At 47.0% G+C, this 14,923-nt stretch overlaps 1 protein-coding gene across 3 annotated transcripts; it reads left to right on the forward strand.

Moving 5' to 3' along the window:
* The first annotated feature begins 608 nt into the window (after window positions 1–608).
* On the forward strand, window positions 609–14,886 carry ciita (class II, major histocompatibility complex, transactivator). 3 transcript variants are annotated; one of them, XM_062448082.1, is made up of 22 exons: window positions 609–1,256; window positions 4,931–5,005; window positions 5,201–5,254; window positions 5,377–5,412; window positions 5,598–5,678; window positions 5,957–6,022; window positions 6,138–6,203; window positions 6,620–6,823; window positions 6,955–7,005; window positions 7,101–7,214; window positions 8,382–8,435; window positions 8,568–8,623; window positions 8,754–8,906; window positions 9,037–10,817; window positions 10,957–11,136; window positions 11,460–11,525; window positions 11,809–11,889; window positions 12,094–12,177; window positions 12,292–12,375; window positions 13,331–13,414; window positions 13,623–13,706; window positions 13,863–14,886. In XM_062448082.1, the coding sequence occupies exons 1-22, from the start codon at window positions 623–625 to the stop codon at window positions 13,936–13,938; spliced, it is 4,164 nt and encodes a 1,387-aa protein (XP_062304066.1). In that variant the 5' UTR covers window positions 609–622; the 3' UTR covers window positions 13,939–14,886. The 3 variants fall into 3 exon arrangements, with proteins under 3 accessions (XP_062304066.1, XP_062304075.1, XP_062304084.1); XM_062448100.1 differs by lacking the exon at window positions 609–1,256 and adding an exon at window positions 2,103–2,220; XM_062448091.1 differs by lacking the exon at window positions 13,331–13,414.
* The last annotated feature ends 37 nt before the right edge of the window (window positions 14,887–14,923 follow it).

The following is a 14,923-nucleotide window of genomic DNA, read 5'->3' on the forward strand; positions in this document are numbered from 1 at the left end:
CATACGAAATAAGGAATACATTTACATTTAGTCATTTTCTCAGGGAGAATAGAAGCCATGAATGCCAAAAAGGCAAGTTATTTTCTTCACCTCAGCCCTGTGATCTGATGTCTCAGACAAGTCTCTGTTTGTTTACTGGGTGAAAAAAGTGAAGTGAAGAAAATTGCATTATAAGCGAACTCCATTCGCTTCCTCCCTAGTAAACTAGAAAGCACATGTGAAACCTGCTTTCCTCTGCCTTACATTAGCAACCACAGAGGCTGATTGACACCGCACAGACGGTTTACTCTTCAGCAGGGTGGCGGTGATCTATCTGATACCTGTGCTGCCCACACAGAGGCTTTCCATAATACGTTAACCATTAAGAGAATGTTTTGTCGAGTATCGTGTGTGTACACAGGACCTCTTCCTGCGTCGTAATATATTTCATATAGCTTTTCATATATGTCTGGATAATACAGACATGCAAATGCCTAAATCAATCGAAATCAATGCCTAGAAGATGACGCTGTCAACGCAGTGTTAAATCTCCTCCCCTTTCCTATTTAAACCAGCCACTAGACAACCTAGCCACCACAACTATTGTCTTCCCTGTCCAGCGTCTGGTCCAATCAGAGCAGACATGGCCCCGTTTGAGGAGGTGCTGGGCTTGGTGCGGCTGGCTCTGAGCTGCTCTTCTCCCTGGGAGATCAAGGCCTTCCTGGAGGCCCTGGTGGAGCTCCAGGTGATCTCCAGGCACTATAGCAGCAACCTGAGGTCCAGCCTGACCCCTGGATCAAGCCGTCGCCAGAGCGGAGCAGCGCTGGAGTGGAGCCAGCCCGGAGAGGAAGGCCATCTCGACCTCCTGTGGAGCAGGCTGGAACCAGAGAGGAAGCTGAGCGTTGGTTCATACCTGCCACAACAGCAGGACCTGGAGAGAGGCACGGACAGGGCGGAGGGAGTGATGGAGAATGACAACTGGAGGACTGGGGTGGAGGAGCAAAGCCAGGACCAGGGAAGGATGGAGGAGACGTGGATGGAAGAGCAGAATGGGACTGAGGAGATGGAGGAGGTTATTCGAAGGATAGCTCTTCCTCTGTGGCAGAACTGGGAGAGAGGCCAGAGGGTCTTACTGCCCCTACTGGCCTGGATAACCTCTGACACCCCCACTGATAGGCTCACTGTGTCTATGACCACAGACAAGGTTACACACAACCACAAGGAGGAATATGAAGAGGAGGAGCAAGAGGTTGGAGAGACAGGAACACCTGTCACCCGTAAGTCAGTCTCTCTTTTCTCTCCCATTTTTGGATTCCAATCAAGTTGTAGAAGCATATCAATGATCATTAATAGAAGTAGGATGCACCAGAGCTCAATTACAAGTGTCCTAACAAACGGTCTGAGTATGTATGTAAATGGGATATTTCAGTCTTTTATTAATAAAACACTGTCATTGTGGAGTATTGTGGGCTCTGAAAACTCCTTGTTGCAGCAACGTCCTCACTATCTATCTAACCAAACGGGTATTTTTATATATATATATAGGGCGATGGGTGTGTCAATAAGACACCAGCAACATTGTTGTAGCAAGATGAGCTGGTTGGTAAGAGACTGCTCTGGTAGGTACTTTCCAGATCTGACTAAAACGTTGATCACGGACTACTGTGGGTATGGGTTTATGTTGTGATAGTGTTCTGATCTTAATCACATCATACTGAACACAATTCCCCAAATATTATTTAGCAACTGTCCGTTTGAAAAACTTTTTGTTTGTTAATTAATCAGTTTTTTCTTTGGTCAGACCTGGAAAGAACATTTAGAGCAAGTCTTAAAGTTAACCAAAGCTATCAACTACCAGCAGCTATATCACATCACATTGCCAGTCACAACAAGTTGTTGCTTTCTGGACATAATTCCCACTATAATGAGGCTACATATATTGTGTAAACTATACACATCTGCGTATTTAGAGACAAATATTAGTAGACTACCATTTTACATTTACATTTAGTCATTTAGCAGACGCTCTTATCCAGAGCGTCTATTGGTAACCCCCAAATATTAACGCCATAACGCCCTCTTCTCATGCTCTCATTCAGACCGAAAGTAAAGTTTGTGCTGTTCATACAAGCCAGCTCTCAGCATACTCTAGCTTGATTCGATGCCGGCGCGCACTTTCACGCACAGACATATTCTAAACTAAAGCCGTCAAATGAGGATAGACACCTGTTGATCCAAAAGGTGATTATTTATTCAACTTCCCCTCTTCTGTTTAATGATGCACTTGGTAATCGGTGATGCTGTTGGCTGAGCGTGGATGGAGAATTGTAAAGAAACCAATTGTATAAATTCGGTGTATTATGTTTGACTTTTGTTCAGCATTTAGTCGGTGCATTTTTTCTACATTCATGTACTCCCGTTATTGTGACTAGCCAAGTTTTCCGGTTGAAATGTTACTAGACTGGCAGGGTACTTTCCTGGTCTGACCCCTAACTTCAGCCCACCGCCAGCCAGCTCATCTCGCCAGTCTTGTTGCTTATAAAGGCTACATATATTTTATTTAATCATGTGTTAATATGTTTATTTAATGAGTTATATGTATTGTGTGTGCTATGTGTGACATATGTAAAAAAAAAAAAAAATGTAATCGGGAATCCTTTGAGCAACCATACCTTAGATGCCCATACCGTCTCATTGTCTTGTTTCAGACTGAAAGTAAAAGTTGGTGCTGTGATGCATGTAGGTGCGCTTTCATCACAGACATAAAATATTATCAGAACGACCCGAAGATAACACAAGGGTTAAGCAATAGGCGTATAGTAATCGATGGCATTTGAAGTTTGTTCATGGTTCATTCGGTGCATTTCTTTACGTACAAGGTATTTTAAATTTACATTTAGTCATTTAGCAGACGCTCTTATCCAGAGCGACTTACAGTAAGTAAGGGACATTCCCCCGAAGCAAGTAGGGTGAAGTGCCTTGCCCAAGGACACAACGTCATTTTGAACGGCTGGGAATCGAACTGGCAACTTTCAGATTACTAGCCTGATTCCCTAACCGCTCAGCCACCTGACTCCATATATATATAAGCCGGAAGAATGTTAGAACAAATTATGGGTTCGTCATTAGTATGCCCAATAGTCTTTCTTAAAGCCTTATGTAGCCTACCTGAAGGAATGGAATCTCAGCATGGAATATAATAACTGCTATAATCACAATCTGACAATCTGACTTTCACATTTTATTCATTTATCAGACATTTCACTGTAAGGAGGACAGTGAACGTGCAAGTTAACCTTACGTTGTATCTTCCCTTTAAGTTAAATGCATCAATTTATCAAAAACAAGTAGGGTAAATGAAGCAGTTCAACAGGAAGCATATGCCCTGGCAGCTAACTTGTGAGTCCGTCCTTGGAAACAATAAATAAGCTGCCATTCTGCTTGGATTTAGCTATATATATATGTGAACAAGACCCGAGATACTTGAACTCCTCTGCTTGGGACAAGATCTCCTCCCCGACCCGGAGATTACTCCACCCTTTTCCGGTCGATAACCATGGCCTCAGATTTGGAGGTGCTGATTCCCATCCCAGCCGCTTCGCATTCGGTTGCGAACCGCTCCAGTGAGAGTTGAAGGTCACGGCCCGATGAAGCCAACAGGACCACATCATCTGCAAAAAGCAGCGACCCGATCCTGAGGTCACCAAACCGGACCCCCTCAACGCCCTGGCTGTGCCTAGAAATTCTGTCCATATAAGTTATTTTTGAAAATATCCTTTTAAATAGTGTCCTCTAGTGGGTTTCAGGAAGAGAAATTAACCACAAAAAAAAAGATTATAAATTTTTTTTGGGGGCCTAATGAAACTTTTGGGGGGGCTTTTCCAGCCAACTTTTCCAGCCAAAAGGCGAAGCTCTCTATTTACCAGTCGATCTACGTTCCTACCCTCACCTATGGTCACAAACTGTGGGTAGTGACCGAAAGAACGAGATCGCGAATACAAGCGGCCAAAATGAGTTGAGGTGGCTCGGGCATCTGATAAGGATGCCTCCTGGACGCCTCCCTGGTGAGGTGTTATGGGCACGCCCCACTGGGAAGAGGCCCCGGGGAAGACCCAGGACACGCTGGAAGGAAGAGCTGGTGGAAGGGGCCGGGGAGAGGGAAGTCTGTGACTCCCTGCTTAGGTTGCTGCCCCCGCAACCCGACCCCCGGAAAAGTGGCAGATGATGGATGGATGGATGGATGGATATATATATACAAGCTATTGTATTGAAATATATCCTTTTTTTTGTAAGGTCTATTGACCTAATGCATTCTAATGTGATATGGTTAGTTAGCCCAAGAGGAACAACATTTCAGAAAAAAACTGTTTACCAATACACTTCAATGGTTTATTTAATTGATTACACAGTTAATTCACTTAAAATGATTTTACATGATGAGCATGATGCTAAAGTGATGGGTAATTGATTATGTCCTCATTATGTTGTGTTTCTGGGTATGATTATCTTGTCTTGGTAGGTTTGCTGTTGCTTCGGTTGGTACTCATAACTGTGCTGTGAAGTATTGATTGGTTTTGCCACTTTTTCCTATCAATGTGTCTGGAAAGGGAGAAAGAGTGTGTGTGCTGCATCATGTCGGGGCATTCCAAATTAAAGTGATTAAGATTTTTTTTTACAAGAAGTTAATGTATTGAGGTGGAAGGCAGGGTCAGGGTCAGGCATTCCTCCCTACCCTGCTTTAAAGATAAAACTGTAATGAGGCTTTAATTATAAAACTCCTTAAACATTTGTAGTACATGGTGTAACTATACAAAGGCATTAGCCATGATGTGATTGGGAAATAAGCCAAGGTTAAAACCACAAATTGTATGAATCATGGCCAGGCATGTCAGTACTATCAGTGTATTGTTTTAGTGCATTACAGTTAGTGATCTAATCTGCTTGGTTACAGATAACAGGATGCAGGAAGTAAATGAGGACCTTCCTCCATCCCTCTTGCTGGACTATGGGGAGCAGTTTTTGAAAGGTATAATCAAATGTCTGGAATGTATTTTTCCGCTAAATGTTTCACGTACACATACCGAAATTCCCCAAGTTCATAAGCTCACAATAAGGACAGACGATTCACTGGAATTTTTGTTTCCTTGTTGCCGAGACCATGTGTAGCTGTGGAATTGACAGTTGATTTGTTATTGTTGCCATTTCTCATTCTCACTGCCAGACCTGGACACCATTGACATCCATTCACTTCTTGATAGCAATGGTGACTTCACTGGTCAGTAGTAACCGCTGCCCCTCCCCACAAACACACCCACGGAGCGCATCCGTCTGTTAGGATCCCTTTTCCGGCCTCTTTATAACCTAATCCGTACTCTCCCACACCTCTTCCCCATCCAGACTCCTTCCTGGACCTCCTGGAGTACCAGGGCGATGGTAAGGAAGGTTTTCTGCAAGTGTGCATTATGCTATGTGTCTCCACACACTAAGATTTTGATGTCTGGATACTTATACTGTCTGTTCAAAATGTGCACAATGTGTGTTGTCCGGTCATGCATCTACAGAGATGGTATGCACATGCTGCTTGGTTGACTGTCTCACTTCCTCTTTGCAATGTGCAGGTGATGGGAACTTGGCAACCGCCGAACCCCCACCCGATGTATCAGAGAAGAAACAGAAACAGAGCAGACGAAGAAGAAGGGGTAGGATTTCATTCGAACACTGCAGAGCTGTCCGAGCAATGAGGCTGGGAGAGAGACACACACACAGAGAGAGAGAGAGAGAGAGAGAGAGAGAGAGAGCAAGGCTTAGCTGCGGAGCCTCCCCACGTGGTCTCCTGTCATTCCTAATCCTCACCTCAGTCTAATGTAGAGATTCCCGCCATGTTGCCCCCCCCCCCAATCCAGTCACACCACAGTTTTTTGAATATCTCTGACCAACTGAAGAGGCACTTATGTTTGTGTTGTTGTCTGTGAACCAGGCCAAGGCTCTGAAGACAGTCCAGAGATGACAGTAGACTCACTCTCAAAACGTAGGAGAAGAGAAGGTGATCTCACTTATTCTGTATTTGCTGATTTGATGACAGCACAGTGAAATATGATGATATATGTGCTGGTAGATCTGGAATGTTGTTTGACACAGTGTTTGTACCACCCTGACAGGTGCTGGCATGGAGGCCAAGAGGAAGCCAAGGAGCAGGAAGTTACAAGAACACACACTTCCCAGGGGTAATGTAGCCCTGTAATGTATCATGTAGACACTCCTCTCTTCTACACACTGACCTGTCCTCTACCAGATCCACCCAATCTGATCATTGTTCTAATCACATTTCTAAGATTGTATGAAACATGTTCTCAGAATAATTGAATCATGTTCCCAGATAGCTTTAACCATGTTCTTAGCATGTTCGGATCGTGTTCTGAAATTGTTCGAAACATGTTCTGAGATTGTTCGAAACATTTACATTTTACATTTAGTCATTTTAGCAGACGCTCTTACAATAAGTACAGGGACATTCCCCCGAGTCAAGTAGGGTGAATTGCCTTGCCCAAGGACACAACGTCATTTTGCACGGCCAGGAATCGAACCAGCAACCTGTTCTCAGACTGTTTTAATCTAACCCTAATAGAATGTTTCTCTGCAGAGAGCGCTGGTCCTCCCCCAGCTGGAGTCATGGATCTTCCTACCTCTCCTCTCACGGTTCTTCAGTTCAGTCCATCCCTCCATCCTTCTACCCACTCCCCTATCCAGCTGGTTCCCCTCCTTGGGTCCCCTATGTTGGGTCACTCTCCTCCCCTCCTCAGCTTGCTACTCTCCATGTCCACCACCCCACCCACATACATACTGGGTGAGTGTTAGAGTGTGTGCGTTCTTATAAGAAAGTTCTTATTCCCCCCCCCCCCCCCCCCCCCCCAGGAGTAAACCCATTCAGAACAGACATATAAAGAAATAAGTATTTGACCGCTCTTCTTTTTGTAGTCCCTGCTCCCTCCCAAGTCACCCCACCCCAAGTCGTCCCTCTCTCCCCACGTAAGTGGTGAATGCTGTGCGTTTGTGCTCATGTGTGCATACCTTGTGTGTGTGTGCATATGTTACCCACACAGTTCTGCCTCCCTCCTGTGTAGATGATGGTGCCGTAGCTCCAGACCACATGGGATCGTCACCTCAAGGCTCTCTTTCAGACTGCACAAGCAAAGCCTTGAGTCCTGCCTCTGCCTCCCCCCTGTCCCCCAACACAGGTGAGTTAGACTGTCTCCCCCTGTCCCCCAACACAGGTGAGTTAGACTGTCTCCCCCTGTCCCCCAACACAGGTGAGTTAGACTGTCTCCCCCTGTCCCCCAACACAGGTGAGTTAGACTGTCTCCCCCTGTCCCCCAACACAGGTGAGTTAGACTGCCTCCCCCGTGTCCCCCAACACAGGTGAGTTAGACTGTCTCCCCCTGTCCCCCAAAACAGGTGAGTTAGACTGTCTCCCCCTGTCCCCCAACACAGGTGAGTTAGACTGTCTCCCCCTGTCCCCCAACACAGGTGAGTTAGACTGTCTCCCCCTGTCCCCCAACACAGGTGAGTTAGACTGTCTCCCCCTGTCCCCCAACACGGGTGAGTTAGACTGTCTCCCCCTGTCCCCCAACACGGGTGAGTTAGACTGTCTCCCCCTGTCCCCCAACACGGGTGAGTTAGACTGTCTCCCCCTGTCCCCCAACACAGGTGAGTTAGACTGTCTCCCCCTGTCCCCCAACACAGGTGAGTTAGACTGTCTCCCCCTGTCCCCCAACACAGGTGAGTTAGACTGTCTCCCCCTGTCCCCCAACACAGGTGAGTTAGACTGTCTCCCCCTGTCCCCCAACACAGGTGAGTTAGACTGTCTCCCCCTGTCCCCCAACACAGGTGAGTTAGACTGTCTCCCCCTGTCCCCCAACACAGGTGAGTTAGACTGTCTCCCCCTGTCCCCCAACACAGGTGAGTTAGACTGTCTCCCCCTGTCCCCCAACACAGGTGAGTTAGACTGTCTCCCCCTGTCCCCCAACACAGGTGAGTTAGACTGTCTCCCCCTGTCCCCCAACACAGGTGAGTTAGACTGTCTCCCCCTGTCCCCCAACACAGGTGAGTTAGACTGTCTCCCCCTGTCCCCCAACACAGGTGAGTTAGACTGTCTCCCCCTGTCCCCCAACACGGGTGAGTTAGACTGTCTCCCCCTGTCCCCCAACACAGGTGAGTTAGACTGTCTCCCCCTGTCCCCCAACACAGGTGAGTTAGACTGTCTCCCCCTGTCCCCCAACACAGGTGAGTTAGACTGTCTCCCCCTGTCCCCCAACACGGGTGAGTTAGACTGTCTCCCCCTGTCCCCCAATATAAGTGAGATAGTGTCACTCACTCCCTAATAGCAGATGGCCTCTTTGTTTTAGGTGTGTCTCAACGCAAGGGAAGTCCACCCTCTACATCCTCTGCTGCGATGTCTGGTAAGATGCATGAGATGACAAGGCTCTATTATATGCATGTTGACTTGTGTCAGTATTATAAGCATATGTATCTGTGTCAATATTGTAATCTGTTTATGTGCTTGTGTGTGTGTGTGTGTGTGTGTTTCACAGGGTGTGTGAAGGACTACCTACAGCAAGCCAAAGCTCACATGAGGGAAACTTGTCAGGTAAAACTTCTCAAGTGGATACCTTCTTACACCCTGTGTTGTCATCCTCCTCTCCTATCTCAGATTGATTGACAGGAGTAAGGACTCATGGAGACTGGGTTTTAAAACACATCTTCTCTCTGGCCAACAGGAGATGGAGGCGGGCCTTCGTCTGGACTCCCACTATGTGGACTTGCAATTGGTCCCGAAGCAGATCCTGAGTAATGGCAGCAAATCCCCAGACAAGGACCTGGTTGTCATGAGAGACGTGGAGCAGAACCTTGGCTGGCAGGGGAGTAGTCAGGTCAGAAAACTACAAACTACTATAAATCAAATCAATTCCAACTTTATACTATGTATGAACATTAATCATTTTGACTAGAGAATAAACAAATTGCACCTTTACAGTTGTACGCTTTAATATTTATCTGTAGATGTTCCAGAACACTGAGGAATCCAAAGCCAAGCGTTATATTGTGTTGCTAGGCAACTCTGGCATGGGCAAAAGCACCTTCATCAAGAAGCTCAGCCTGGATTGGTCAAACGGATCCTTGCCTCAGTTTGACTTCATGTTCGTATTGGACGGGAAGGCTCTAGCGCTGACAGAGCAGACCTACAGCCTGCAGTCCCTCCTCTTACGCCTGTCCTCCTCCGCCCCTCACTGCCACGCCCCCGAGGCTGTCTTCACCCGGGTCCTCTCTTCGCCGAAGCGCGTGCTGCTGGTCTTTGACGGCTTTGACAGGTCCAGGGACTACGAGGGTCTGCTGCTGTCGCGAGCTGAGGACTTCCAGGGCAGGAGCAGGGCACAGAGCTACAGCGTGAGGCAGCTGTACTCAGGGCTGCTCCAGAGGAGGCTGCTGGCCAGCTGCTCCCTGCTCCTCTGTGTCCGGGACCGTGGGGTGGGCAGCCAGCTGCTGCGTCGGGCCGACTGCCTCCTGGAGCTCCGTGGCTTCTCCTCCTCTGACACCCAGGCCTACCTGGACCTGTACTTCCCTGAACCAGGCCCACGGGCCATCGCTGTGGAGCAGCTGCAGAAGCACAGGTACCTCCTCAGCCTCTGCTGGAACCCAGGGCTCTGCAGGGCCGTGTGTCTGGTTCTGGAACACCATCGCGGATCAGAACCACTACCTTCCTCCCTCACGGAGCTGTGGAGCAGAGTGCTCCGGGTGAAGCTGAGGAACAAACGCACGCAGAACGGCAAGCTGGCAAAAACAGGAACTCTCACTCACTCAGTCAGCCATAGCAACGAAGACATACATACGCCCAGACAGATTAACGGGAACACTCGCATAAACACACGCTCTCACACCCAAATCCAAACTCTAATGGAAGCAAAGGAAATAGGTAATGGCTCCGGAAAAGAGGAAGAGGAGAGGAAGGAGAGAAAAATGGAGGGGGAGCTTCTGTCCCAAATGAGCTCATCAGCCTGGGAGGGGCTTAAAGGTCACTCCTCCGTCCTCTCTCTGGATCATACCGTCTCTGACAGACTCCGGAGGCTTGGACTAAGATGTGGACTAGTCCACTCTCACTCTCTGAGGGTGAGTGAAGGGGATAAAGGAGAGAGACAGAGAGGTCTAGAGCCAGGAGGGGATGAGCAAGTAGAGGAGAGGAACAGAGGGAGAAGAGGCACTGAAGGCATCACCGGTGACCACATCCTGTCCTGGTCCCACTCTTTCCTGCGCAGCTTCCTGGGCGGGGCTCACCTGACCCTCTCCAGGGCAGTGTCCGACCGCAGCTTACTGTTTCAGGCAGTCCCCTCACAGCCAAGGGGGCGGAGACGGACGCAGGGGGAGGGGCTAGACCTGGCGCAACGGTTTGCCATCGGTCTGCTGTTCCGAAACAAGGAGGAGTTGCAGGACCTGCTTGCTGTGGATACAGGGGTCATGGATATCGTGCTTGCCAAAAGGAGCTCTATGAAGGCGCACCTGGAGGGACTTAACCATGGTGACCTGAGCCCCGCCCACCTCCTGGAAGTATGTCACTACGTGCATGAGACTGGCGACGCACGGCTGGCCAGACACCTGGTGAAGAGCCTCCCTGAGGACCTGTCCTTCGACAAAGTTCCGCTGCACCCTCCCGATGCCTACGTAGTGTGGAACCTGCTGAAGAACCATGGTACTCAAAGGAGAAAGTTCTGTCTGCGGCTGGAGGACACAGGAATCAGGATCTGTGGACTCCGAGCTCTGGTGAGCCTCCGTAACGTCAGTTCCTACAGGTAGGAACCTGTCCTGCTCTGATCTCAACTTCACTAAAGCCCACCCATCCTGTCTGTATCAGATTATTTCGGGAAACGTTACCACGTGACCAGCTAACGATAGTGATCTTTGTGTATATATCCTGAATGTTTTTGGCAGGGCCTGCATTGCTGACACTACAGCTCTGTGGGAGGAGCTGGAGAACAATGGGGAGAAGGAGCTTTTAGAAGAGGCTGTGAACAAACTTGTCATCAACCCTTTCAGAGCTGGGCAGGTGTGCCACATTGACCATCTGGCCCAACTGGTCCATATACACACACATAGGAGACTACCTGGGAGGTATGAGGAATCGAGGTGGAAGGTCTCTTTTTATCTCTCTATAAATCTCTTTATCTCTCTATCTCTTTGCCTTTCTCCCTCTCTGTCTGTCTCTCACCCTGCCTTTCTCTCAAATGTACACCATTACACTCACGCACAATGGGCATTAAGCTACTGGCTCATCAATTCTATTATATTACCGGTAAATAATTACAGATTTGAAATGTTATCATATTATCAGCAGGTATTAAATAATCAGTAGGTATTCAATACCTAAACCTCAGAAAAATGCCTTTTTGGCATTAATGTCCATGCTTTGTTTTGTTATTGGTATTTGGTTACAGCCAATCAGTGTCTGTCTTGGCGGAGGGAATACCAGCCGTCAGAGACCTCTACAAGCTAGAGTATGAGTGAGTATTTATGTCCCAGTCACAACCACGGGCCTCTACTTTGGAAAAAGAAAAGGTTCCTCTGGAATTCAGTTGACCAACTGCTAATTCGCACATTTAACATAGCTGAGAGTAGCACCCACAGTAACGGTTGTTATTGTTCAAATTGAACGATTTCGGATTTAGGGTGGAGCCTGGTGATAGTCTCATCAAATTGATGAGACTATGAGAATATACACACTAGACGTGCCAGTTACTGTAGCTTGTCTAAGTCCTCATGTGTCCCTGGCTTGTGTGTTTGTAGCCTGGGTCCGGTGTATGGCCCCCTGGCCCTCCCTAAGCTCCTGGAGGTCCTGCCTGCTCTCCACAGTCTGCAGCATCTGGAGTGAGTTCCCATCCCAGCACAACGCACCTCACCAGCAGCCCACAGACAGAGGCTGTGCGGATATTTGCATGGCCCATTCGGTTGACCTTTCATCCCGTTTCCTCTTTCCCTATCCCCTCTCCGCTCTTCGATTCTCCTCTCCCCACTCTGTCTTCACTCTCCTCTCCTCTCTTCTCCTCCCCTGCCCTCTGCTCCCCCCTTCAGTCTCGAGAACAGTAAGATGGGGGACTCGGGAGCAGAAGACTTGGCTAAGATCATTACATCCCTCTCTTCCTTACAGATACTCAAGTAAGAACAAACATCACAGTTCTTGTTACAGGAAGTTGTAACCGTAGTGTGTGCGCAGAATGTCACGCACTGTATGAACCTGTGCCACTGAGCTTGTCTCTCTTTCTCTGACAGTCTCTCTCAGAACTGTATAGGAGACCAGGGAGCAGAGAGACTGGCAGCCTCCCTGTGCACCCTGCCCTCCCTGCACTGTCTCAGGTGAATCACACACACACACACACACACACACATACTCACATGGGGTGTGGGGTGGTTTGAGCAGAATTGGAACACATTCACGTACAACAATGTCTAGATCATACAGAGAATGGTGAGCAGTTCTGTAGGCTGATAGAGGTCAAAGGATAATAATCAGACTGGTTCAAGCTGACCGGAAGGCGACAGTAACTCAAGAACCACATATTAAATATAACATATTATATATATATATTATAATATATATACCAGTGGTATACAGCGTAGCACCTCTGAACACACAACACAACAAATCTTAAAGTGGATGAACTACAAGAGCAGCAGGTCACACCAGGTTGCACTCTCCTCTTGAACCAGTCTGACCACTCTCCTCTGGTATTTATTTACAAGTGTCTGCCAAATGACTGTCGGAAGATTGTTTATGGTTACGGTGCATTTGTAAGCAGGTGTAGGAGCATACTGTGGGGTGAGAGTGTAAGAGCCAAAAATGTTTTTTATTTATTTTATTGATAATATTTTGTTGTATTTTTGCACAGTCACGGTATTTTGGTCGACTCTATACGAATTAAGAAATAAAATGACAATCAGTAATCAAAAGTGCGAATGAGTCACATGCACCATAGCGCACCTGTGGAATGTTGGATTGTTTGGATATTAGTCAGAATCTGCCCACACTGAAAGAACTGGCTAAACCAAGATAACGCAACAAAGAACCGAAATGTTGCCACTAACAGCGGATATAGCTCAGTGGTTAGAGCATGTGACTGAAAACCAACCCCTGTGATATACGCTGCTTTGGATAAAGGTTCTGCTAAAATAACACACTTAATATTCTTGTCACCTAAAGTGTATCAACAAACATGTATGTCCACTCACACACAGCATACAAATGTGCAGATTTACAATATGACACTAACCCTCCCCCGTAACACCTCCACCCCCCCGGTCTGTGGTGTAGTCTGTACCATAACGTGATCTCTGACGGTGGGGCACAGAGTCTGGCTGCAGTCCTTCATCAGATGGCCTCCCTCACAGACCTGGAGTAAGTCTGTTACAATTACAGTGTACGACGTTCAACACCCCTAACATAATAATGACGGCGTATGTTGTATGATAGCATGGTTCTGTACTAACATCCCTACGGTTGCCAGTGGTAACATGTTTGCCTTTAGTAACATGGTCCTAGCATTGTCTAAAGTAACGTGGTTCTAATGTTGTCTATAGTAACATGGTCTTAACCCTTCCTGCAGTGTGAAGTATAACAAGTTCACTGATGTGGGAGCGCAGCACCTGGCCTGCAGTCTGAGGAAGTGTCCTTGGATTAAGAGTCTGGGGTAGGCCAGTTCACCCCTTCACCCCACCCTCCCACTCCCAAAGTTATGAAAGTACCTCAGTTGACCCTCTCCTCTGCCTTCCTCTGCCCTCCCCTCTCTTCTATTCTCCCCTCCCCTCTTCTCATCTCTTCTTTCGTCTTCTCTCCTCCCCTCCAGTATGTGGAACGAATATATTCCATACCGGGAGTTTGAACGTCTGCAAGAGCAAGACTCCAGGATCCATTCACTCTAGAACCGCTGCTCAGGGTGGAACTTAGAATTCTGGTAACTGTTTCCCCATCAGGGCTGGGATGATCACTTGGATGGATACTTTAATGCCGATTTTGAGTGAAGTTGGGACGAGTTTGAGTGAAGTTGTTTTGCATATTCATGTGTGTGTGTCTGTCTATCTGTTTGTATTGGTTGCGCCATTATGCTTAAAGGTTATTATAAAAGAGATACTGTATACTTAAAGGGGAAGTGATTTGCTCACGTAAGTAACCTAACCTGCTAGTGTTGGCTCCCATGCTTTTTAAACAAAACATTTCCTCATCTATTTTACTATTTCAGGTTTCCGTATAAAGTATAAATAATGAATGACTTCATTTATTTTCATAGGTCATCAGATATCAGTTCTGTGCAGGTCACGTGTGTCACATTTGATCAGACACAGGCTATTTAAAGTGATGTATTCACAGCTATATTTGTAGAAAAGATACACTACATCCTGTACAATGTTTTGGTTCTCTTTTCTATTGAGTGTTTTTACATTTTCATATCAGCTGCACTTTGCAGTGTTTGCCTAGAAGGGCCTTCATGAATCATGTTCTCTACAGATAGGTGAAACACCTTGAAAAAGACACTGAAACTGGATGCACTAAATTGAGTTTTCTGGATCTGAGATTCTAACTAATGACTGCAAGCTGCCTGCTAAATGATCCACTTACTAATACAGACTTTGCACTGATGCCATGTGTTGTTTTACATTGTGTTTCATACAGTAAGTAATTCATTTGGTTTTCATACTTTTGGTCAATGTAAATAATAAATAACTACACAAAACAATTGTTGCTGTCCTGGAACAGGGTTTGGCAGCTTTATGCAATGGGGTCCAGCTCCAGCTACTGGTTAACACTACACAAGACACAGCTACACTGTCATCTAGTGGCCCATGAGTCAGTGTAGTACAATCCTTGTCATAATAATACACGAAGTACCATCATTTGCAAGAGAGACCA

This window comes from Osmerus eperlanus, chromosome 2 (assembly GCF_963692335.1).
Source record: "Osmerus eperlanus chromosome 2, fOsmEpe2.1, whole genome shotgun sequence".
Classification (NCBI taxonomy): domain Eukaryota; kingdom Metazoa; phylum Chordata; class Actinopteri; order Osmeriformes; family Osmeridae; genus Osmerus; species Osmerus eperlanus.

Coding starts and splice junctions, on each gene's coding strand:
- ciita (XM_062448082.1), top strand. CDS start 623: ATGGCCCCGTTTGAGGAGGTGCTGGGCTTGGTGCGGCTGGCTCTGAGC. Junction 1,257..4,930: donor GACAGGAACACCTGTCACCC/GTAAGTCAGTCT, acceptor GCTTGGTTACAG/ATAACAGGATGCAGGAAGTA. Junction 8,624..8,753: donor ACATGAGGGAAACTTGTCAG/GTAAAACTTCTC, acceptor TCTGGCCAACAG/GAGATGGAGGCGGGCCTTCG.